Source organism: Lycorma delicatula, chromosome 8 (assembly GCF_047948215.1).
Source record: "Lycorma delicatula isolate Av1 chromosome 8, ASM4794821v1, whole genome shotgun sequence".
Lineage (NCBI taxonomy): Eukaryota > Metazoa > Arthropoda > Insecta > Hemiptera > Fulgoridae > Lycorma > Lycorma delicatula.
Window position 1 is genome coordinate 67,158,859 of NC_134462.1, and position 26,926 is coordinate 67,185,784.

A 26,926-nucleotide genomic window follows, 5' to 3' on the forward strand; every position below is an offset into this window, starting at 1 on the left:
TATCTGGTTAATGCCCCAATGTTTACTTCTGTGATGGGAGGGAATCGGCTACTATCCCATAACTCGTGTTTGAGTACACTCCTTTAGCGTTGCTCAGGTTGACAAATATTATGATTATCGACCGATGGTAGCATTTGTTAATCTACCCAGTCTTCTGGGTCATTCATACGATACAAATTTAACTTAAAAAAGATAAAACTGTTTCATCATTTGGTTTTAGTAAATATGTTTTGTTTCTTGTATTCCCAAATATCAATTTCACATCTCTTTTTTTAAATCAAACATCTTTATTTCTTTATATTTTTTTGAGATATTTTAAATCATCGTTTCTGATCTTCTTCCTCTTTTTTCTTTCAAGAAAGTACATTAGAGACAATTCCTATTTTGTACCCAATGTAAATATATCATCGTCATGAGGTTTTTCTTCTTTCTTACACATTCCTAAACATACCTCTCCATCTATTTTACTTTCTGCATTATAAATTTGAAATGTTTTTTAAGTATTTATCATCAATTCATTATTTTTAATTGTAAATATTGTAATAGCTTTCAAATAATTTAAACATTGAAATGATAAAATTTCAATGATTATTTAAATAAATATCTTAAGAAATTCTGTTGTATTATAAAATATTTCTAAAAATGGACCAAATTTCTTATTTAAATTTGAGAGATATCTTAGAGGATTGACGAATTATCAGTTTAAAACTGTTTTAAAAAAGCTTCTAAAATCGTACCTATGATTTTACAGTTAATTACTTCTTATGTATATTTATAGAATAGATGGAGTAATAATATAACTGAAGATGTACGATAAAATATTGGATTTAATTTCCTATTTCATAAAATTTTATTATGGAAATTAATTTAGTTTAAGCTGCTTATTAAAATAAATCAGGAAAAGGATTTCCTGCTATAATCGCGACCAAAACACAGTAAACAATTAATTTTAACTTAACGTTCAGTTTTAATAAATGAATCAACAGGGTTAATTTTCTTTTTATTTATTTTTTATTTTTTTTATACTGTATACGATATAAGAAACCTTGTAAGAAAGAGATCGGTCATTACAAGAGACCTTATAACTGAAAAAGGGGTTGTAGTTTAAAAAAAAAAGGGAAGTCTAACGATATTTTGTACATTAATGGGAAGTCATTACACATTTTCCACTAGAATGATCTAATGTAAAAGTTAGTATAAGGTGTGGTGTTATAAAGAAGAAATATAAACAGAAAAAAATATAAATAAAATAAGATTGAATAGCTATGTCATCACCAAGTGGAATTATTCACTCAGAGTACCGCCCTGAACCGGAAATACACGTGATGTTACTTCAAGAACAGGCTAGCTACCACCACCTTAGTTTGGCTACTTTATACCTTTATATTTTATTTGAAACACCGGAAATGAAACTCACGAATAAAAAAACACGACTGTTTATTTATATACATGTTCCCCTAGCATACATAATGATGTTAATCTTCTCTCCTTGCATATTATTTATTGTATAATGCATACTACATTCCTTTTTATCTACCATAGTAGCATTTTCTTCATAGTTTAGAATTAAAATAATATTTGCTTTTATTTTTATATTTTACGGCGTTGATAATACTGTACACAATTGGTTTCGGTCATAACTTAAGGTACTGATGACGTACTTAAAAAATGGCGGTGAATATTTTAACGTTGAGAAATCTATTGAGCTGATCGTAGAAGCTGAACCAGCCTATTCGGTAAGAAGTAAAAACAATGTCGTGTGGTGACCGGCACGGTGTATTTTTGGCAATAGGCTTTTTCTCATCGCTATTAATGATTTTCCTAGCAGAAAAGCGAAGAAGCTTTCTTTCATTGATGATTATAATTTCTTTTTCTCGGCCTTCTCGAAAAATAGCTGGAGCGGTTCAAACATATACACATGGTGATTGATACATTTTCCTTGTTCTCCTTCTTTAATTGAAACCATTCGTTTTTAACATCTGTACTATACCCAGTTGTTCGTAAATTTAAAATTAACAATAATCACGAAAATAATTAAATTTGCATGTAAATAATAATAAATAGATGAATAGATACGTAACTAATATTTCCCGGAATTTTCTTAGATTTTTAATTAGACTCTTTGACAATGATAAATCATTAACCAGAACATCTTGCAGCTTGTCGTAGACCTCTGATTGTGCGGTAAAAGAGGCTTTTTTGCAGCCACCTTTCAGTAATCGATCGTTGTTTTGAACGACTTGTCTGTTTTCTGAAGAGTGTGATTCGTAATGACTGGCAGAGTGAATGGAATGCTACCATAATAAACTTCGTCCTATTAAGGACACTGTGTCACCCTGGAGCTCTTCATGTAGGAATAATTGTCGTAAGGAGGTTATTATTTGCCATTTGCGAATAGGGAATACTAGGCTCACTCATGGATATCTCATGACTAAGATTGATGTACCCGTTTGTTTTCACTGCGACTGCCAATTGACGGTACACTATATACTTGTGAATTGTATCTGTTATGCGCCATTACGTCGGAAGTTTAAACTACAGGTTAACTTCCGAAATATCCTAGGAAACAGTGAGATGATGTTATCAAATATTTTACGATTTCGTAGCATTGTCCGTTTGTACTCAAATATTTGATTGTTACTATAGTAATTTTAAGCTATTTGTCGTATGGAAGATGGTAATTTTATTTATTTTTATAATTTAAATTATCAATGAGACATTTAATTATGGTTTTATTCTTATTTTATCATACGTCAAAGGCGTTTTCCATTTTTGGTATATTTTTATATTTCTGGGTATTTGCTTTTAAATTAATTTGTAATATTTATTTTTTTACTGTATAAATATTTTGTCCAGGCTCTGATAACGACACTACATTGTGCGCCCAGGAAAGCAATAGGAGTGGACCGTGAACCACCCAAAAATTACTTTAATTTTTTGAAAATACGAAGTCGCTTATACCTATGTCCGAAACATATGAGTGAAAACGGTTGGTTTATCCGTATTTTTGTGTAGACTAAGAATTACAGGTGTAGAACGCGGATATTATCGTGCAATAACGCAAGCCCACATCTCCGATTTTGATTTTTGCGGGAAAAATTTCTGAAGCGTTTCACAGAAGCTTTTAAAAAAATTAAATTCTAAAATCCCATATTATCTGTTGTTCTTATAAGGTTGTATAATGTTGTCGATCGTATAATTAATCGATATTAAAAATACAATAGCGTAATATATTAAAGCTGTTTTTTACTTCCTTGTACGAAGTAAAGGAAGTAAAAAACGAAAGTAAACAAAGTGATCGCTAAAAATTTTGGTTTCCAGATTTCAACGGATATATCCATTTTGATCATCCCTGTATCCATTTTGACTAGTTTTGACGAGACATCTACGTACGTACGTATGTATGTATGTATCTCGTGCAACTCAAATACGATTAGCCGTAGGAAGTTGACATTTTGGATTTAGGTCTTTTGTAACAATTAGTTGTGCACTTTTCCTTTTGATTACAATCAATTGAACCAAAAGTGTCCACAAAAGCCAAAATTAAAAAAAAATTGGATTTTGGACTTTTTCTTAACTACAGTAATAAGCCGTCTTTTGAGAGTTTTCATCGATATATCATGTGAGCTAATTTTCATAGGTTCCAGAGTTACAGCCAAATAAAATTTTAATTAATGAAATATTTGGATCTTACATCGGTTCGAATCAGACTTCATCTTCTTTTAACTTTTTTTAAAAATTAAATATATTGATTTATTAATAATTATTATTAACTTCTCATTGTAAAAAAAAAAAAACTTTACGATGAATAATAATTCAATAACAAGAAAAAAATCAGAAGTTTTTAATGAAATAAAATTTTATGTACCTTTCATTTAAAAAAAAAATGTGTAAAAGTAATTTAATAGGCGTACAAGGAAATCACGTGTTGCCCACATTAGATTTTTTTTACAGATGAATTAATTCAATCACAAAAGTTTACAAAAAACCTTATACGGGAAATATGAAAATGGAAATTAGTAGCGGATGAAAAATGCCACGCCAAAGCAGGATTCGAAACCGGGACCTCCGGATGAAAGGCCGAGACGCTACCACCCCGCCACAGAGTGGCAATATTTTTATAATATTTTATATTGCTTTTTTTATCTTTTCTTACGTATGATTCATTGAGTGTCTTGTTAAAAAAAAAACAATAAAAGTAAAAGGAATAAAAGAAAATGTAAAGAAAGATTAAGAGTAAGATGAAGAAATATAGAAGGTCACGATTATAAATCCGGTATTATTTTTTGGTCACGCACGTCAATGTTTGGATAAATTCAATTCCTGATTTCTACGGTAAGATAAATCGTTAACGATATAAAAAGGATAGCAAAAAGGATATGTAAAGGATAGTTACCGTTATCCTTTTCTATTCTGATTTTCTAGTATCTTCATTTTTTTCTTAATTAGAAAGTTATACAAACCTTATTATTTTCTTTTTAGGCTTTAAGTTCTAGGAGACTAAACGGAGGTATATTCACTATATTTTTAGAATTATATTTTTTTTTTATATTCTCACTATATTTTTTAGAAATATTTTCTAATATTCTAAAACTTTAATGTTAGTTCGTTTGTCTATAAGTGTTTGCCATAAACTAAAGTGTTTTCTTTCTTAAATTTGTCGATTTCCAACAACTAACCTGTATTTTGTATAATGATTAAGGCTTCTTAACACCAATTTCCATCAATTAACAAAAATTAGAATATTTTGATCATTTTAATTATTGTTCATTTTTTAAGAAAAACAAATTATAATTTTGGGGTAAAAAATCAATGATGTTAATTTTGCTCAAATACTCTTGCTTCAGCATTTGTGAATTAAAAAGAAAGAATATTGTCATGTTCTATATAGAGAGATTAAATATCTACGGTGCCAAAGAGGTTCAAGTCTTTCTTCCGTCCCGAGGCTACGTTTATTTAATTAAAATAACTTACAAACCTCTTCATAACATAATTGCAGCAAATATTTATTTATGAAAATATTTAACGTAACGGAGTGTCTATATAAAAGCCGATGTATAAAGTAATTTTTTTTTTTTAATTTTATTTGAAAATATTTTATTTCATCTTTAGTTCATTTTATATATATTAACAATGTGTTGTCGTAAATAAAAAAATACCCTAGTTACTTTGCTTTAATTTCTGAAGATGAAGGTGTACCTTCGAAATTACTTAGGACAGATTTAAATTAAAAATATTTTTTTACATTTTGGTAACATGGATTAACTTAGTAATAACATATTCTCATAAATATTATAATAAAGGAACAAGATATATATATATATATCTAATAAAATTATATATGCATATATATATATATATATATATATAATTAACTTACAAAAAAAAAAAAACACCCTACCCGCTATATATATATTCGCACATATATAGTAAGCATGGTAACATTTTTATGTAATCAAAATTAAAACACAATTTAATGATAACCTGTAATTTTTTTAAAATTCTAGCTGTAATAAAATTGTAAATCCCAATAAAGATAAATTGCAGTATGAAAAGGAGTAAGACGACAGAGCTAACAGAAGAAAATAATACATTTTTATTTTTGGTAGATCAAAGAATGATTTATATGGTTTTATACAAATTGCATGGCTAAAAGTAGAAAGGAACTGAATACAGTAGTATGATAAATTTTAAGAAATAGTTTTGTGTCAATAGCATTCCAGAGGACAGACGAATTATTGTGCTATTTTGAAATTTTATAATATTTACCTGTTATAAGAATGAAAGAAAAACCATAACGGTGTTCAGTAAGTGAATTCTTATGTAGACCTACCTACCAGAAGGTGATGAATGAGAATGGATATGTATTTACTAGTTTTATTTCAGGGTGTTTTTTTTAAGTGTGTTTTAAAATAAAAATCTCGATTCATCTTTTATAATGTCCAGTTTATATTTAAAAATTTTATTTTTTATTGTATAGATATAAAATCCTGATAAAATCGAAAAAGATGTATCAAAAATACAAATAAGGATCTCTTTTTAATTCTTTTTGGAAGAAATCTCAGAAAACGGGCATACGTTTAGTGTTATAATTTACATAGTTTTTTATTTAATGAAAATGTAAAACATGTTCTTTTTTAAGTATCCAAAAGGACAACGTTCCAGAAAAAGTTAAATTTGGTAGAAATAATATGTTTCGGGAAATTTCCGCTATACTTCATAGTGCTTATTCCTTTCATCAAAGTAATGAAAAAATTTCATTTAACATAGGTCTGTAAACGAAATATTCGGCCAGATTTTGTTCTAAATCTTAAATGAATCTACGGGCAAAAATTACATAACCAAATTAATTGTTTTGTTTAGAATCAAACATTAAAAAAAAAGAAGAATCCAGCACTATGATAAATTCCCGCTGATATGTGAGAAAATTATTATATAATCAAAAAAATTTGAGCCGAAGGCATGATTTTTAAATTTACTGTGTTAAATTACCAATAAAGAAACTAAAACATTAAGTCAAATTTTTTCTTAGAAAGTTGATATAATGTAAATAAATGGTTAATGGATTAATGATGTGAAATAAATTAAACACAAACCAATGATCAGTTTTAGAACCAAACAACAAAATTCTTAGTCTTCTATTACTGAGTAAAAATCCTTTCTTCTTTATTGTGTTCAATTTTTTCTATTTTTCTTTTAGTAAATTGTTTAGCTGCCAATAAATGTAATATTACCATTAATAAATAATATTTAATTAATTAAATAAGTAATTTAAGTTGTTTCAGTAATTTAAGTTATGCCGATCTCTATGGCGGAATGGTAGCGTCTTTGTCTCTTGTCCGGAGGTTCTGGGTTTAAATTCCGGTCATACATGGTATTTCTTTCAAGCTAAAAACAATTATTTCATTATCAATTACCAGGAGCTGACACAGAGTGTTAACCAGAATAAAACGGAGAGTATAGAAAGTTAATTAGTATTGATCTTTTTCTTCCTCAAGGATGGTTACCAGGTGTCCCGATTTCGGCGAGAGTTTCCTGATACTTAAACTCTGTTCCCGATTCCCGTTATGTAATCACCAATTCCCGATTGTCTACAAATCGCATACTAAATATTTTTTCGAGAAAAAAAAATTGTTTTGATAGTTCATATTTTATAAAGATCTAGTTTTACCTTAATTTAAAAAACTAAAATTTATATTTCAATTATTCAATCCAATTTCAACCTTTATAAATTTCATCTCAATTTTTGTGTGTCTTCAGTATTATGAAGTGTATATTGAAGTTAAGCTAAGGTACGCTTCAACTACATTACGATAATAGTTAGGTTTAACAATAAATGTCGCAGTGCGTGTGCCATGTGTCTTCATGTTCATTATTATAATTTTTTTTTTACATTTATGTTTTTCTTTATGTTGTTTTTTATATTATTGAAAAAGGACTTTGAATTTAATTACTGATTATTTTAATAAATAAAAAAAAAAATTAATTTGTTTTTTCTGAAATCCCGATATGTCATTTCGAAAAACTGGCAACCCTGCCCTCAAGTTACTTATAGACATTCAAATCATCTATTTATTATTGAAGGAATAGATTTTAGATATTTAATTGTGTCAATAAACCCCAGTTAAGTAATTTTTTATTAGTGGTAATCATGAAATCCAGCCGAATGTTGTCATACATTTTTTGCAGTAAGTTGGGTTTTGTAGAACCGATTTAAAGAGATAAGAGTATCATTTGTTTACAATGTAAGACTTATCTTTTGGTTGAAAAATATATTTTAATAAAACTAACGATTACAAAGATATAAAATATTTAAAAAAGTCAACACGACCGTCACTTTGAATTATGTGAACTTGTTTACACCGTTAATTTTTATTTATTAGAGAAAGTTAGTGTAAAAATTTGTACAAAATATTATAATAATTTCTCAGTTCGATCTTGAGATATGCATTTTTCTTTAAAAAATACAAAATGGTAAATTGCAGGAAAACTAAGTTACCTCGTCGAAATAACTAATGACGTAATAATTAGTTGTTTCCTAAATGTTAACGACTGATTAAAAAAAAGAAAAAAACATTCGCTTATACGAAGATTATTAATACTAAAAAATTTTGGCAAAAAAAGAAGACAAACATTTCAAATCGTGTCTTCGTAGACAAAGTATTCTTCATCTAAAGAATTTCCCACTTAAATTTTGCGGATAAGAACGGCAAATAGTCTATCAGAGGGATCTCGTCTACAAAATAAAAAAAAAATAGTTATTTAAATCCATCCATTTGGTGAAATATATTTATAAATTAAATCATATATAAATTCATAACTACATAAAAGAAAAATACGGTTGGATTTTTCTAGCATGTAAAAAGATTATTTACATACAATTATGGTTATTCTATTTTGTTTAAATTTAGTTAAATATAGAGATTCAAGTATTTGTAAATGTTTTTATGTACGAGTTGACGTAGAATGTAAACGTGGTAACTGTCAATATAAATTTTTTCTTTGTAAGAACAAAGAAAAAATTTAATCTTTTTCCTTTTTATCCAGAAACAAACCAAAAAAAACATAACGTGATCTTACTTTATGTAATTACCAATTCCCGATTGTTCACAAATCGCACACTAAATAGTTTTTTCGAGAAAAAAAAATTTGTTTTGATAGTTCATATTTTAAAAAGATCTAGTTTTACCTTAATTTAAAAAACTAAAATATATATTCTAATTATTCAATCCAATTTTAACTTTTATAAATTTTCTTCTCAATTATAAAATTTAATAATCGCAGTGCGTGTGCCATGTGCCTTCAGTTCAGTGTTTCTTTTTTTTACATTTATGTTTTTGTTTGTTGTTTTTATTTTTTATTTGCCGTTCTATAAATTTTTTTTATTAAATGTAAACGGAGGAAAGAACGTAAAAATATTCTATTCAAATGTAAACTAATATCGTTTTAAAAAGTACCGGTTTTATAGAAATATCTGTCAAAAGTTTTCTTTCAACAATAAATACAAATGACAACCAGTAATAAACGTCGGTCATGTTAAAAAGTAGTTGTAGTAAGATAGTATTCATAGTTTGGACTTTACCTTAATGTATATTCTAATTTATTTTATTCTAAAACATGTATATGATTTACGCATAAAATATAATCTTACAATACCAAAAATAATTATGTTTGTTTAGTTTTAAGTCAAAATTAAATCAGTAGGAAAAATAATTACGTTAAAATTACTTTATTAATGAAAAACGGTTATACCAGAGAAGCGAGAAAAAAATTTTTAACATCTGAAACGTTTTAAAAATAATAAACATCAGGCTCAGTTTGCTGTTGGGAGGAGAAAAATAGATGCGACATATTGTGACACAAGTGGCCAAAAAGCGTTCAACTCGAGTATGCAATGCATCTTTTTTCAGTGTTTGTAAAAAACTTCTGGGTGGGTTTTACAAAAAAATATCATCTTATTAATTGAAAATTTTATATTAAAATATATTTTATAATAATAATATGTTTAAAAAATTCTTCTACTACTAAAAATAACCAATAAAAATTTTATTGTAATCTAAATATGATGAAAGGTCACTTCACATTGGTGCAGATCTATAAATTCTTCTCTGTGTAAAACTTTTTATTATATATATTTACTAACATATTTTTATATATATTAAAAGTTGGGAGGTTTTACAGAAAAATATTTGGAAAAATTTCCGAATACTAATATATTTATTTTAAAATAAGTTACTAAATATAAAAGTTAAACATATTTTTCCACTTTACATTAACTTAATTTTTCTAATAAATAAAATAGCCGCTTTTTGTCTTTAACCATACGTTTGCAGCTTAACTATTCACTTTATAACTGTGAAAGATCAAAAGTTGTTTTAATTTATATCCAATTAGTTTTGTATTAACCTATGCGATTTTAATCCATTACTAAAATTTGAGATCCCTTATCGTTACATCGCGCCGGCGTGGTCATTCAAGGTTCATTGAAAAATATCAAATCGTGCTATATTTCTTTGTTCATTTTTTATTAATCCCTAAAACGCGCTGAATAATTTGTTTACTCTGTATATTCTGTGTTATCAGGCAGATGTAACTGTACTTCCTTCTAAGTTGTTAATGTTGCAGTTTTACAAAAAAAGAAAATTTCAATTACTTTTCTACCCCTGTAGTTACTTTAATTATTATTATATTCAGTCTCTTTCTCGGCTTATCAAACGAAATATAAAAAAGTAACCATTTCTAATTAAAGAAGATATTATTTAATTAACCGATGATAACCGAAAAATTGTTCGTTCAAAATTATCCAAAATAAGGTTGATTAATGGAACAAATTATTTGTTAGGCAAATAATAGAAGAATATTTTTATATATTTTATTTTTTTATGAGTTTCAACTGGCGTAAATATAAGTTAAGTTAAAAAAAACTTAAAAAAGATGCTTTTGTATAGTTTTCTTTGAATTTAATGAACTAATTTCATTATTAATAAAAAATGATTGGGCGAATAGAATAAGTTTTTTTATGCTATTATTGTATTATTAAAAGCATGTTATAAGCTTTTAACTTATCAGCAGAAATATAATATGAATGATGTAGATACTTACATCTATTCTTTTCTTTAATCTATAAAAAACAGAAAAAAAATGTTTCATGAAAATCTACTTAACACGAATTTACTAAATCTACGATTTAGATAGAAATAAATTTTAATACCTTGTAAAATTTTTAAAATACTTTTTTTTAATATATTTCTTACATTCAAAATAAACGTGTGTTTTTTAGGATTATAAAAAAATTTATGCGAATATATTCTACCTTTCGTAAAGTTCTCGGCTTGACACAGATATGGCGCAAATATAACCAAATAACTTAGCTATTTATCAAGTATGATTACGGCATGCTGCGAAGTTCAGTTGCTTGTTTGTGGTGGCCGAGAAAACTAAACAAGTTTAGTAATTTTGTGAAGATGAATAAAACTGGAGTTTGAACTACGATAATTAGATAATTAAGATTAATAGAAATAAATATATTTAAAGATATTTTAAATTAAAGATATTTAATTAGATAATTAAACTACGTAACCATGTACAAGTACTTTGTTTTAAATGAACGTTTACGAAGTTTTTTAAATTACTTTGTTTTATCCCGACGGATATACAAAAAAAGAGTCCGAAAACTAACAATTCAGAAACCAAAAATCAGCCCAAACAGTGGGTGGGAGCATGTGTATAAGTTTGCCAAAGAAAGTGATAACGATTCCATATGAAGGAAAAGTCATGTCTACAATTTACTTGAGATTCTCATGGCGTAGTGCTCATACTATTAACTGGAAAAAGGCAGAACCATCACCGCCGGGAATGTTACTTCACTCCTGGACTGATTAAAGGGCGCCATTCAGGCTAAAAGTTCACATCTGGCCTAAAGTAAAGTGCTCTTTCAATACGATAATGTGCCTGCACATATGTTTCGTGTGTTTTGCTGCAAAACTTTACGCTTTGAAGTGCTTACACATGGGTCGTTTCGCCGGATTTAGTTCATAAATTACTTCCTTTTTCCAAACCTCAAGTAATAACACTCTGGACAGAAATTCACTTCAAATGATAAAGTCAAAGCTGATACAACGGCTTATTTCTTTGCAAAATTGAACAAATTGTAAGGTGAACTACGGTGAAAAATTTTTTTAAATTCTGAAAATCTTGTTTTCTTTGTCTGGCCGAAAATACAGAAGTAACTAAGAAAAACATTAACCATAATTGTTTGAATTACATTATAGTACATTATATGTGAATATTTCTATCCAGACCATTGGTTAATTAATAATAATATATACTTCAAGGGTGGAAAGGAACTGGTTAATACACAATAAATATTAAACAAAGGCATTTTTATATTGCATTCTAAGCTGATTATAGTAACTTATTGTATTACTAGGTAGGTTAGATCAACCCACCGGGTTGGTCTAGTGGTTAACGCGTCTTCCCAAATCAGCTGATTTGGAAGTCGAGAGTTACAGCGTTCAAGTCCTAGTAAAGCCAGTTATATTTACACGGATTTTAATACTAGATCGTGGATACTGGTGTTCTTTGGTGGTTGGGTTTTCAGTTAACCACACATCTCAGGAATGGTCGAACTGAGAATGTACACACTTCATTTACACTTATACATATCATCCTCTGAAGAATTATCTAAACGGTAGTTACCGGAGGCTAAACAGAAAAAAGAAAGAAGGTAGGTTAGATCAATCCTCAGACTTTTAATTAATATAAATATTGAATAATTGAAAAAAGAAAACTGTTTAAAATGTGATTTATTTTCTATATTTTAGGAGATTTTATAGGACTGCTTTGGGAAAAATTAATTGGTTTTCTAATATTACTAAATTTAGACGACATTGACACTAATAGAAACAGTGTTGTCTCGCAGTTCGTTCTAATAGTATATCTGTCTTTAAATCACATTAATTATATTTTAAAACCTGTTAAGCAATTACATTGATCTATTAGTATAATATCACTAACATTAAAATACCATTAACAAATGAATCACATGATATCTTGTAGGCCATTAATAATTAACTTAGCGATGATTTCCTACACTTACTCTTTCATAATACTCGTAGCATAATCATCTTACATAGTTGTAGAGTGAATTACTATACACAGGATTTACAGATTTAAAGGTTATTACTGGTTAATATCATGGCAAGACATAAAATTAAAAATTAGACTATTACTCATTTTCAAATAGTCTTACTATTTTAATATTAGTCTATTCATTTGGTTTTATTTTTAGATAAATCGATTGTTTAGTTTTCAAGAAGCAATGAGATCACATTTTGAGAACTGATCTCTGTGATAATGTTTGATGATTTATAATACCAAGGACGAAATATCTAAAACAAAATTGTTATGCTTTCGAAAATCTTTTAAGACTGTGAAAATAATAATCTTTTCTTATCATTTTAAAAAATGAAGTTATCTTTTTAATTAACTTAGCTAAGAATGCAGCTAAATGTAAGGATAAGTAAACTGAGTTGTAAAATATCAATTGCAGAAAACGAAATTTTAAAGAATTTTTGGTTTTTGTAGACTATTTCCACATTCCAAAACGCTGTAATTTTTTTTCAGGTATGTTTTCGTAATTGAAAATTTTAAACAAACATATAACCCCTTTTTTAATCAACTTCAAAAAACAATTAGGAGCTTCCGTTTTTTTTTGTTTTGCTATATGTAAGTTATATATATATATTAAAAAGTTATATATATATATAAAATCTGAAATAATAAAAATTAAAAGGAAAATAAAAATAACACAAATTTCATATTTCAGATAATCTTAGCTCACGCTCGGTAATGTTAATTGTCGATGTTTCTCTACGAAATTATTTTCTTATTTTTATCAAGTCCCAAGAATTATGATTTTTATGTTTCTTGTTAAACAACTTTTTTGCTATGGTAATAAAGACAAAAAAATTATAAACTTAATATAAATAAGCGTAAAAGTAAAACCAATTGAAAAAAAAACGCACTATAATTAAAAATGGAATACAATTTCATTCTTCTTTAAACTTTGGCTTTTTTGAGTTATCTTTCAATTAAAGTTAAATTTTACTCGTCAAAGTTTAGAAAACTCAGTTGATCCACAGGGTAAAGATGGATTGTTGTTGGACCGGTGTCTAGGATTTTACTTCCAACGTTCTGAAGCGGTTTAATATCCTCTCCAATATACTATTAGCACTACTAACACTACACGTAGAACTAACGAGCTTTTACATGAAATTATTTATGACTTCTGAAACTTGAATAGCAGCTAAGCGCACGCTTATACAAAAACGTCTTCGGACAATAATTGTTCAGTTTTGATGTATTTTAATCAATTTGAAGACAAACAGTTTAGTCTAAAGCAGCGGCGCACAACCCGGGGTTCGCATGGAACAGTAAGTGATTCAGTAAAAGAATCATAGTTAAGTAGTTAAGTTGTGCAAATATCGTTAAATTTCTCTTTCGTAGTGAATTAAGGAAACAGAAATTTTTTTCTTTTTGTCAGTTACTAACATTGTAGCAGAATATACTTCGGCCCATTCTTGGTATATTAAAAAGAGGAATTGAAATTAGCTTTGGCATTTCCAATTAATTGTAACTTTATCAAGGCCGTTTCCAGACGGCGAGCTCATCAAATTTCTTTTTGATTAGGAGATGGTATTTTTTTTGTTATTTTTGCAAACCCTTTCGAAATTTCCCCTGATGAAGTGGAACCTGCACTGCAACTAGAACTATTTGATTTTGAGTGTAATGAAGTAGAATTCATTTGCGAGATGCAAAACGCAGGGGCCATGGTTCGTTCGGAATACCGAAATTCCTGAGTCTTTAGGGTTATCGTATATTCGAGAAAAAGTCAATCGATTGACACGAAGTAGCGAATAAAACTTAATGACCACATGCACCATCTAGCTGTTAATCTCTTTGACAATGGTAAAGATGTTAGACGGTTAAAGCAGCTACATGTATTAGACCAGGAACCTAAAAATGATAATCAGGAAATAGCCTCTATTCTTGAGTTCAGCTCGGAGAAATTGGTTCTTCTTTAGATTTGATTTTTAATTGGAGAAGCCGGGCCGAATGGGTAATTTTGGAGAACTTCATGTATTTGGTTCTTCAGCAAGTTGTGGAGGCGTATAGGAAAAGTAGTTCAGACAACCAGGGTGCCTAGGGTTCGCTTGGGCGTTTTCTAGTCTCCAAAGTAGTCGTTTCGCAGTTTTTGTTTTGTTATATCGTGATGTTGCGCGAAATAAGTTCATTTAAGTTTTGTAGATAGGGTAATAGCTCAAAATTTAATACTTTATTTCTACTCAGGGCAGTTCGTATGAGTAGTTTTAATTTTTGGTTTGTGATGATTGTTATAGGTTTTACACCGATGGAAATGTCACCTGCGACATTTGCATCAGTGGAATCCTGATAAGAGGCCAAGCTAATGACTGGGAGATGTTAATCAGTCTATGGGTCCAGAAGATAACTTCCGGTAAAGCCCATCAGGGCTAGGAATGGAGGTGATGGCGTGGCGACCGGAATCGTCACATGGCGAGTGTCTTTCCCTTCGGGGTCAGGATGTACATCATGGAAATATTTATGGTAATGTTTATGATTCTGGTATCATTTGATCTTATGTTACTTTTTCTTTTACCTTGTGATTTTATTCGTAATACTGAACATATGGATTCTAGAACCTAGTTGTGTTGACTTTATCATAGCATACATTAGCTTTGATTTGCTATTGATGTGTTTAAAATGTATTTAATTAAGGTGTTTCAAGGAAACTCCTTTACATTTGCTTATTGTGATGATGCTTATTCTTTCTACCCTGGAAACTAATTGTAAATATGATTTGAGATACGAAAAATATTTTCAAACAAATGTATCAAGCTATGATATGCTGATGGAATTAGATCGAGCCAATTATAACATAGACACAAGGCTCCGACAAGCAGTACCTCCCGGTGAAAGATTAGCAATCACTTTAAGATAAGAATTAAAATCATAACATTAATGCTCATTTTATTAAGAAACGACTTAAAAAGAATCATATTTTTGAAGTCTTTGTATAGGTATCTTTCTCTCTCAGTAACTATTAAAAAAAATGAGACGAAGGTTTTTAACATTTTTACGCTCTCATTTTCAAGTAGTTGTTTTATACCTACGTAAAGAGGATGATACGTATTAGTATTTATTAAAAGATTTAAAAAGTTATATTCCAAAACTAAAGGTCCATCTTTATAAAATATTTAGAATTATACATAGAAAAATTCACGTCAATCAGTTATGAGGCTAATTTTTGCCACTATTTAAATGAAATATATAATTTTTTACAAAGTAAATATATTATTAAATAGTAAAAATAACTTATTTTTGTTAAAACGTTTTATGTCTTACTTTATTCACGTTTAACAAAAGGTAAATATGCTGCAATTTCAGCAGCATATCATAGCTTGAAACATTTGTTTGTACATTTTTTCCTATTTCAAATCATATTTACAATTAGTTTCGAAGGTAGAAACAATAAGTATTATTATCTTTTTTAACATTTATATACAGTATATTTAATTTTATGGAGAATGAAATTTAATTAATCAAAGACAGAAGATCTAATTTAAATTCAATAAATTAATACTAAAATAACAGTATAATTATAATTTAAGAAATTAGATATCCAAAATTAGGAAAAAATATATAAATATTTATAATAAATTCAATATATTCTAATAACTTGAGTTTATTTTAAAAGACAGTTCAGTTTAGAGTTTCTGATACTTAACGCTTTATTACAAGGAAGCAGACAATCTGCTTCTGTTCTTCTCAAGCGCGGTCTGCGATGTATGGCAGGCAATTTTGTCTAAAGAGAAACTAAAAACCTTTTTTATCTGTGGTCTGTGTGCTGTTATATATTGTTTCTTAACACGAACCGACTTAAGACTGCCTAAAATCTTTTGTCTACAGTTTGCGCTTAGCCTAATAAGTTGTTTGTTTTTAATTTCACTCCAACTTTAAATAGAATTTTAAATCTAGAAAAGGGAGTTAATGAATTATTTTTAGTTAATTTTTTAAGGTCGGGTTTTTAATTTAAAAAAAATTATCTTACAAGTAAAATTAACCAAATTTTGTCAGTTTTTTATTTTTAAAGAATTTCTGTGAATATAGTTTAAGATTTTAATACGAATATATATATGATATTAAAACAGTGTAGGTTTTTACTGTTGATGCACAATTTTGTAATACATTGTAAGCTATCTCACTAACGATTGAACGGCTAATTATTTCATCAGATTGTAAGTGGATTAGTAATGTCAGTGCGGAAAACGTTCTACTATTTAATTTTTTAATTATTTAAACGTTAATTAATGTTCTACGGAATGCTTGTTGTGAAACGATTTTCACTTATTACATCTTAATAATAACGCTTTTATGTAGATCGGAATTTATTGTAGAACAAGAGTAATTTAATTCATTAAAATCGATTCGGTTAATATTTTTCAACGTTTTTCTTTTCTGAAAAGTAATTTTGTGGACTAGTTTGGCAGGTTTGGATAAACATAAATCTTCGAAAGAAATACATCTGTCTGTATGTCTATTGGTCTAACCGCAAAAGGTATTTGCAACTGTATCTCGGGAAGTAACCGATCTATTGCTTTGAAACAATAAACTATGTAACGAATAAATATATAAATCCGATTGATTCATAACTTATTCAATTTCTGTCGGTGGTAAAACAGACCAAATGATAATTTTATTGTCTTTTCTTAAACAATTTCTGAGTGATATTATTTTTCAAAAGAATCTTTTCGTTAATAATCATTTTTATGTCATGCAAAAACTATTTCAAATTTCGTCACTAAAACATATTTACGGAATAAAAGTTGGGTTTAACATCAGGCGTAACTCCTAACACTTTGAAAGAAATTAATATTAGTAACGCTAATGAAAATACTAAAATTCAAGATTTTGATGGAATTTTTTATAAAATATTTATAATAGTTTCAGGAAAAAAGTTGTGTATATTTTGATGCGCTTTTTTACAAAACAAAAAAACACACAAAAAACAAAAAAAAACAGAATGATAACTTCTTAAGTCCATCAGTTGCCAATAATTGAATCATCAAATTTTTTACTTACAGAATATATCGTTATTTTATCATAAGAGAAAATAACTGTTTTTTTTTCTTACAATAAAAATACGATCTATGCTCTTACTAATTACTGATGGTGTGTGAAAGCACTAGAATGAAACTGTCAATTTCATTTAAAACTTTTAAGTTCTGCTAGCATTATATTATTTTCTTAAGCCTTTTTTAAACTTAGTACGTTTTAGATGATTGAATTATAATCTAAATTTTTTGGAAAAAAAAAGTATATATATTTTGTAAATCTATTTCTTGATATTTAAGTAAATCAAGAAGACTCAATTAAACTGAATTATAGGACAAAATTGTCAGTGTTGCGATCAACAATTGTTTTGCTGGTATGAAAACAGTATTTCTAGTATTTAAAGACTCGATCAAGTAATGTTTGCATGCATAGTCTAATTGAAGTTAGAAATAGGAAGAGTTTTTGTGTGAAACCTTTGGTGTTAAAGGAAGGCGCGGGGATCGCGCTTCCGCGAATCGATTAATTTGATAGTTGAGGGTTATAAATTGTGGTAAGTGGTCGTGATTGGAGGAGGTTAAGCGAAGGTGATACTACGTTGTGTAAATATACTGATGGAAACGTCTGCCGAGGCATTTGCATCAGTGGCATCCTGACAGAGGCCAAACTGTTGACTGAGACGGGTGATCAAGTTTAGAGGGTCTAAAAGAGAACCTAAAGTAAAGCCCATTAGGGTTAGGAACAAAGAGGGTGGTGTGGCGACCGGGATCATCACATGGTGGATGTCTTCCCCTATAGGGGGTCAGGATGTAAGCACAGAATTTGTTAGATAATAAAGATAAAACCTGTAAGGGGGGATTACTATAGAGGATAATTAAAATATAAAAGAAATTCCTGTTTTTAAATATAAAAACATTTATTTGTTATAATCTGTAAATTCTGTATAATCTGTAATATTTAAATCTTATTTATTCTTAATAATTTGTATGAGTAAATTCTAGGATAATCTGAAAATATAAAAACAATTGAAAACACCTTTTATTCAGGCGGGGTCCATAGGTAGGTATGGTTAAGTGTTTCCTTTATTTGTGTATTTGTGAAAGTGTATGAATTACGTGTTAATCTGATTGTAATGTTTGATCATAAAAATACTGCTAGGTCTCGATCTGTCGTTCTTCCAACAGAAAGACAAGCAGTTAATTTATTATTACATAATCCCGACACCAAACTTAATAATTTTTTTAACTAAAAATCCTTAAGAACTAATCTTATTAAATAATTTATAGAATAGGATTATTTTTACCTTTCCCTGTTCTATTGAGAACGATCATCCTGGAATGACGAAGAGAATTTCTAGTCGGTGTATGTCTTCCCGCTATCGCATTTCCGGCTATATTTTGCGGAACAGTTGTATTTAAACATAACGCTTGCGATGGATTGGCACCGTTTTGAGTATTAGTTGCAGGTGGACAGGGCGTACTCGAACCGAGTACTCCTGTGCTACTTGCATTACTCAAAACACCGCTTCCACGTAAATTATCGTATAAACTTGCCGGACGATCTTGTCGTGTTCTTGTAGCTCTTGGTAAAGTATTCGTCGAATTTGTACTTAATTCCATTTTTTAAATCTTATTTTATATAGTTACGTAATAGTTTTTTCCTAAATATTTTAATTTTTAACGAATTTCACCATGCTAAATTAACACACTTTGTTTTTGATCACCTTTTAATTCACTCTAAATAAAAATGTTTGAAAAATATCTGTGTTCATTTTTTTCATCGTAATCTTCTTTTAACAATCATTTATTTATTATAAAGTCGCTAAATGTAAAAATAACTTCATTAATTATAATTATTTTATAAGAATAGAGATTAAATTATAAAATGATTAGTACATCATTTCCTTTAATTTAAATTGAATATAAGTAATATTCAAATGAAAAAATTCGATTATGGTTGTAAAATCTAATTATAGAAAGAACTATTATGTTAAAAATAATGAAGGAAGTTGTATTGCATTATTTAAATAGATTATATCAGTACCCCTTCACACAATTTAACTGATGTGCAAAAGATCTTCTCAAACGGAAGTTTACAATAACAAAGATATATTTGGTAGTAGCGATTATATACCTTTATTTCAGCCTGTACCCTATCCATCCAATAAAGGAGTGAGATTTTATCTAATATTTAAATAATACAATAACAAAACGTTTTTTAATCTACAAAATGTTTCTGCCAAACGGTTGTAAAAGTTACGTATGGATTACAGTCGAATCGATAATGATAAATAAACCCATTTTAATATTGATTTATTTCTGTGGGGGAATTGAGGAAATAATTTTCAAACATGTTTGAACACAGTTTTCATCATAAAATTATCGATACTTTTAATAAGATATTAAAAATAAATTATTTTAAATAGTTTAAAAAACAGAACAGATCTCGTTGGTGCCGATTTGCTAAGGCACTATGCTCCAAATAAGATTGTAAGGAAAATAATATAAACAAATAATATATAAGTTTTGATTTAATATCCATAGTAGGCTAAATACAAAATTTTCTGTTAATGGTAACTTTTTTTCCAAGAGAATAAAAAGTTTATACCTGCATAACGACCGATTTGTTATAATGGTTTTATGAAATGATTCTATGACGGACCTAGCACACAACCATTACTAAATTTAACAAAAAACAAAGTAAACTGCAGGTGGGTTTTAAAAATGTTATCAGATAATTCTTTTAGCTGTTTCAAATTATAAGGCAGTGATTCCCAAACTGTGCCCCGCGGCCTCTTCATAGGCGCGCCACGAAATATTGTAAAAGCTTCATAATTAATTTAATTTACATTCATAATTATTAATTTAATGTTAAAAATGTAAAAAAAAATTAATATACTCGAGTTTTATTTATTTTTATCTCTTACGAGTAGTCATACTTTTACTTTAGGGTAGGGTGTCATGGGAAAAATTTAACTGAAAAAGGGCGCCGCACTCGGAAAAGTTTGGGAATTATTATTACAAGGGATAAAGCTGCAATTAAAACAAAATTGTTAAGGTATGTCATTCTGCCCAATAACAAGGAATTTACCTGTAAAATTCCATAATAATCGGAATTAAAATTGCATTGTCAATTTGAAAATGTTCACTGCCACAAATAGATGAAATTCCCAAAAATTGAGTTAAAAAATTCTTCACTCAGATAATAAAAGTGAACATAATACGTAAGAATTAGAAACAGTTTGTGAAAAAATAAAAATATTTAAGTAAAAGATTGTATTAAATAGACTAGAAAGTATAAGACGAGAGAATAATCTTAACATTCAAATTACTAATAAAAAATTAAGTCAGTTAAAAAAAAGAAAATGTTAATTTTTGATAAATTAAAATATTATATTTAACCCCATTTAAACTTTTATCGTTTAATGTGATCATAAAAAGATTAAAATTTTAGAAAATGATAAATCTTTAATAATTATTAAAACGTTTTTTAAACGTTAAGAAAACATGATTCTACTTTTTTTTTAAAGTTTTAATGTAGAGTATAGAGATAATACGGTTACGTACATACATAAATAAAAGGCAGTGTCTTGCATAATTTTACTTAGATTTATTAATACGGTCTCGAATAAATATTTAGTTATTTTAATCGCATCTCAATGAAGAGAATGAATTCATGAAATTTTGATTTTGATCTTGTTTTAGGAATCGAACCAGACAGCAACTGATTTAGAAATCTCAAAAATGAACGTAAAATTATGGATGTATTTATTAAAGTATATCAAAAAAATTTTAATAAATCTGTTTTTTAACAAAAGATTTTAATTTGGTGAGGGGACGTGTCCAATTAAAAAAAAAAAAAAAAAAAAAACTAGTAAGAGATTCAACATAACATTAAATAAATTTCTGTTTTTTTTTGTTTTTTTTCTTTGCATAAATTTGTATTATATTACAAATCTTAAATTGAGATACTTTAAATCTAAAAGGCTAAGCTAATTTTAGAAAAATACTGTCAAATAGTGTTGAATTTTAATTATGTACAGCAACTAATTAGCATAATAACATTATCTACAATATCTTTTTAACGAAAATGTTACATACACATTATGTTAAGTAAACATTATTGACGTTTGGTAATTGTAGTCAACTAACGTATAAGTGTGAAATCTTTAATAGCTTTATTAGAAAAATCTTACGATTATGTTTCAATTTAATTATTATTTGGTAATAGATTGTATATACATTGCAAAGAAATTACGTTATATAATTTTTTTTTATATATAAAAATGAATGTTTGTTTGTTTGTCTCGTATGCGTTCCTATACCATTCATCCGATTGCAATGAAACTTTCATGAGTTGCGCGCACGCCCGCGAAGGTTTCTGAATTAGTTTGGACTCGCTAGGTGGCGCTGGGGTCGTGATATTTCAAAAACTTTATTTGTAGTCCGATTTGTCTCATATTTAGAATATATATTAGTTACGCGAAAAGAAACATTTTTGCGAAAAAGAAAAAAGGGAAAGAGGGAAGGAGTGAAGATTGGAAGAGGGAAAGAGGGTAAAAAGAAAGGTTAAATTTTGTGATGTTCCGTAATGTTTAGTTTTTTAATGTTTTATCAAACTTTCATTTATGTTCATATATATATATATATATATATATATATATATACTCAAATCTAGTAATAGCGAAGCATTGCCGGGTCAGCTAATTCTTAATAATTATATAGGAAAAATTTAATTAAAAAAGAATAAATCAAGATATATAAATTTGTTATAAGCAAACATTTGAATTTGTGCATTATATGGATAGGTTATGATTATTTTGTAAAATAAATAATTTTTAAATTTCTAAAAAACATGAAAAATGTTAAAATAAGAAGTGCAACAATAAAGTAATGAGACTGATTTTTTGAGCAAAATGTGGCAACCCTGTAGACGTCATAGACACTCCATCTTTGACCTTGATCTTCCCGCCACTAGTAGTTCAATCGGCACATCTGTCATTCTCTCAGTCTTGAGTAGTGGTGTAACAAGAGGACGCGTATTTTGGTCTCTCTTCACGGAAAAATTTTATAGTTGATCTGTTGGAAAAAATACAAATCAACCCAGAGTTATTGAACCGTGTTATCACTGGTGGGAAGAGTTGGTTCTTCCAGTATGATGCAGAGGCTAACCGTTAAAGTTCGCAATGGTGTTCAAAGAGATCATCCAGACTAAAAAAAGATGGTATATTGAGGTCAATGCACGCTTTTGTGCTTTTTGGATTCCAAAGGGGTGGGTGTCTCCTCGATAAACAGTTAATCAATATTTCTACAAGGAAATTGTACGTTCGAAACGTTTCCTCCGTGTCCGTTCAAACATTGGTAGGAGTTGAATTCTTCATCACGATAATGCGCCATCTCATGCTGTATTGTCTGTACAGCAGTTTTTAACATCAAAATGCATTTCAGCACTACCACAGCCAGCTTATTCACCAGATCTCACCCCAAATGATTTTTTTTACTCCCAAGAGTCAAACTGGTGATCAAGGGACATCATTTTCAAACAACAGATGTCTTAAATGCTGTGACCAGGATCTTAGACCACATTTCAGAAAAAGATTCCAGAAATGTTACCAGCAATGGCAGAAGCGTTAGAGTAAGTGTATGTAAGCACCCACCGGGTTGGTCTAGTGGTGAACCTGTCTTCGAAAATCAGCTGATTTCGAAGTCGAGAGTTTCAGCGTTCAAGTTCTAGTAATGGCAGTTACTTTTATACGAATTTGAATACTAGATCTTGGATACCGGTGTTCTTTAGTGGTTCGGTTTCAATTAATCACATATCTCACAAATGGTTGACCTGAGACTGTACAATATTCACTTCTTTACACTCATAAGTATCATCCTCATTCATCCTCTGAAGTAATACCTGGCGGTGATTCCCGGAGGCTAAACAGGAAAAAGGGAGATGTGTGTGTAAGCAGAAGGAAACTACTTAAAAGGAGATTACACTACAGCTGACTAGAAACATAAGTAAAAATTTTATCATATCATTCTCATTACTTTATTGTTGCATCTTGTTTAATTATGACCGTATCAAACAATCCAAATTTAGACGGAATAAAATGCCAGATTTTAAACTGCATTTAATTAAAGATTTCATTGAATTAGTTGTGGAATCAGTTGTATGAATGATACAATAAAGCTTTATATATTTTCTATTTTCCTTTAATTAAATTTTTTATATTACAATTATATCTTTTTTCTACGGAATTTTTAATTTTATAATTAATTTAGTTTATAAAACATTATGATCGCGGTAGGATTTTTTCTAGTCTTTTCTGATTTTCTAATTTACGATGTCGGTTTATTTTTCACCGTTATCCAAAACGGACTTCAGAACTTTAAAAGCATATAAAATGTATTTAGATAAGTTATAGATTCGGTTGAGTTCTCATTTCATAGCATAATTATTATTGTTATGAATGAGTTTTATTCACGTGGATCATTAGTACCGACTTTGGCCACCAGCGCTATCCTCAGTGTTGTTAAAAATGGATACATTTACTGGTGCGAAACGTGCTCGTTCTGTGCTTTGGTTTCACGATTTGCAGTCAGCAATTGTAGTTGAACGTAATTTTCGTAAAGAATACATTAGGGAGCCTCCTAGTGGGCATTCAATTTACTCTTGGCACCAAAAGTTTGTTGAGATAGGTTGTTCTGTTAAACATACAAAACGACCAGGACGCACCGTTGCCTGCTGATCTTGTTGAACTAAGACTTCGAGTTAACGCCGGATTTGCTGGTTACAGTCTGAAATGAAATCGATTGCAGTTGGGATGTATGTCGCATTACAAATTGAAGCCAAACCGAAACCAAAATGAGTTTGGGTGATAAACGTGATTGATTTTTCTATGAACTGAGACCTCAGCCGAATCTGTAAGTTATCTCAATAAATTTTTATATGCTTTTAAAGTTGTACAGTCCTTTTTGAAACCCTCGGTATTATCTTCTGGCGTTTTCTTCTATTCTTTAATAAGTTATCTATCTACATATAAATTAATAACGATGACAATTTACGTTCTCAAATATGTTGCCTTGAATGTAGTTAATACAATTCAGTTAAAGTTATTTACTCGTTGACCACATTATTAAGCTTTAAAAATTTCGTTTTTCTTGGTGACAATTTATTGTAAATTTTGTTAAATCTTTAGTAGATTTTGTATATCTATCTTATAATTTTTTTTCGGGTGATACTACAGTAAAAGAATTTCTGCTCGTGTAATTATCAAGAAGGAATATTTTATTTTGTAAAAGTAGCAGCTACAGCTTCGAAATATTAGTTCGATTTCAACTCGATGTGAAGGTTATATGAAAGCAATATTTTTACTATTATTTATACGATGATTTTTTTTCTTTAACTTTCATTACTTAAATATATATTATTATTCTTTAATATTATATAATATAATAATTATTATTTTAATCTTTTTTTAAACACAAGATTAATATTTTTTAATGGGACTAACAACTTTCTAACTTATTCAATAGTTTTTTTTTAAATGTACAACAATAATTACTTTAATAATCATTGCATTCTCGAAACACAACATTCAATAATATAACAAATTTACTGTTAAGGTAAAAGAATTCCACAAGTTATAACAGAGTGCGTAAATTATAATCTTAGATATACAACACACCTGGCTTTAAAAGGTTACACAGATATATATACACATACATACACGCATTTTAACATCTAACTAAAGTTAGATGTATTATTATTTATCCCTACCATTCATAAAACTACTAATATATAATTTGAGGTCATTCAGCCTATATAACTTGTAAAACATGCCTGGTTAGAATTATTATTAGTATTATTACATCATACTTTCACCAATACAATTCACTCGATAACTAGGCACGACTAAAAAATAATTTCATTGTGAGTCGTGAGGTAGGTATATACATATTCTTTTTGTTTTTTTTTTTTTTGATTACATTTTTTATCATCCTCTAGACCTTAAATTTAATGTACGAACTAAACTTTATATCGGTGTATATAAACGGTATATATATATACTACCTAAAACTGCGTTTGAAACACTACACCCATCTGGAAATGATACTGGAACTTGTCTGTGACGTAATTTTATGCGTAGGTGTGTGTAGATTCTTCTTCAGCGTTCTTACTTTTCTTGAATCTTTTAATTTACACAAAGTCCACCTCCAGGTTCTTTTAGAACCTTCCTTCTTCTTCTTCTTCTGTACATAATATATTTACTGAGTAGTAGCTCTCTGCTGTATTTAACATTAGACAAATAAATTTCTATTTCTTTAATAATTATTCAGTTTTCATGATCTTTTATTGTTTTAAAAGTATACAATTGTTTAATCTTTAAAGTACAAACTCGAGATTAAAAAAAATAAATAAGTAATTAGGTGCAATGTGAACATATTTATTTTGATAAAGACGTATATAAGAGCAAATAATTTAAATCTTAAAATACTTTAAAAAATTTACCCGGATTAGCTACACATTTTAGGGTGAATATAAGGAAAACTAGAAAAACATTAATAAAAAAAAAACATTATTTATTTTAAGATAATACTGCTTAACCCATAAACCCATTTATAGTTCCGAATATTTGTCTTTTTCAAATAATAAGTCGAACAATCGTGAAAACATGTCATTAATTGAATCCTGTTTACCTAAGTAATGGCAGCACAGATATTCAAATCCAGTTAAAATTCACCGCTCAATTTGAACTACTTTTTTTGAAGGACATATGAAATAAATATTCGTATACTATGGTTATGTGTCGCTTTTTAGATACTTAGTAAATAAATAAATAATAAGACAACATTAATTATTTAATGGTAATCTATGAAACGTAAAATAATCTAAAATTTATGGATTAACACCTTTCCTCCATGTTTCGGGAAGAATTAGTGGAACAATTTCTTATATTAAGTAACATAAAGTTACATTAGAAATTCCTGTATTTTATACAATTATGAAATGTATGTATATTTATTTATAATATACCACATAAGTGGAAAATTTTAAAAATAATCATATACAAAAAAAAGAAAAGTAAAGAAATTTACTCAATACGACAATGATTGCATGTGAAAAAAGAATTCACATGTTTAGTATACGTTTAACCCCCATTTTACAACTCCAGTAACATTTTGATCATCCCTTGTCGTAAGAGTTGGTCATATCAAAAATTGTTTCAGATAAAGGTTTTAGGTAATATTTAGAAGACTAACAACCACTTTAAACTGATTCAATACTGTGACTATTAAGGGAG

At 28.4% G+C, this 26,926-nt stretch overlaps 1 protein-coding gene across 4 annotated transcripts in view; it reads right to left on the bottom strand.

Moving 5' to 3' along the window:
* Nucleotides 1-26,926, bottom strand: part of LOC142328970 (uncharacterized) — a 164,861-nt gene that overhangs the window by 52,908 nt on the left and 85,027 nt on the right. The window contains exons 2-3 of one of the 4 annotated variants that reach the window (XM_075373191.1): nt 25,696-25,874; nt 18,935-19,452 (exon numbers count right to left, since the gene is read on the bottom strand). The exons of 1 other annotated variant lie outside the window; for it this stretch is intronic. In XM_075373191.1, the coding sequence (XP_075229306.1) occupies nt 18,935-19,250 (316 nt within the window). In that variant the 5' untranslated portion in view covers nt 19,251-19,452; nt 25,696-25,874. The remainder of the gene's footprint in view (nt 1-18,934; nt 19,453-25,695; nt 25,875-26,926) is intronic. 2 more of the 4 variants (XM_075373192.1, XM_075373189.1) reach the window with 2 other exon arrangements.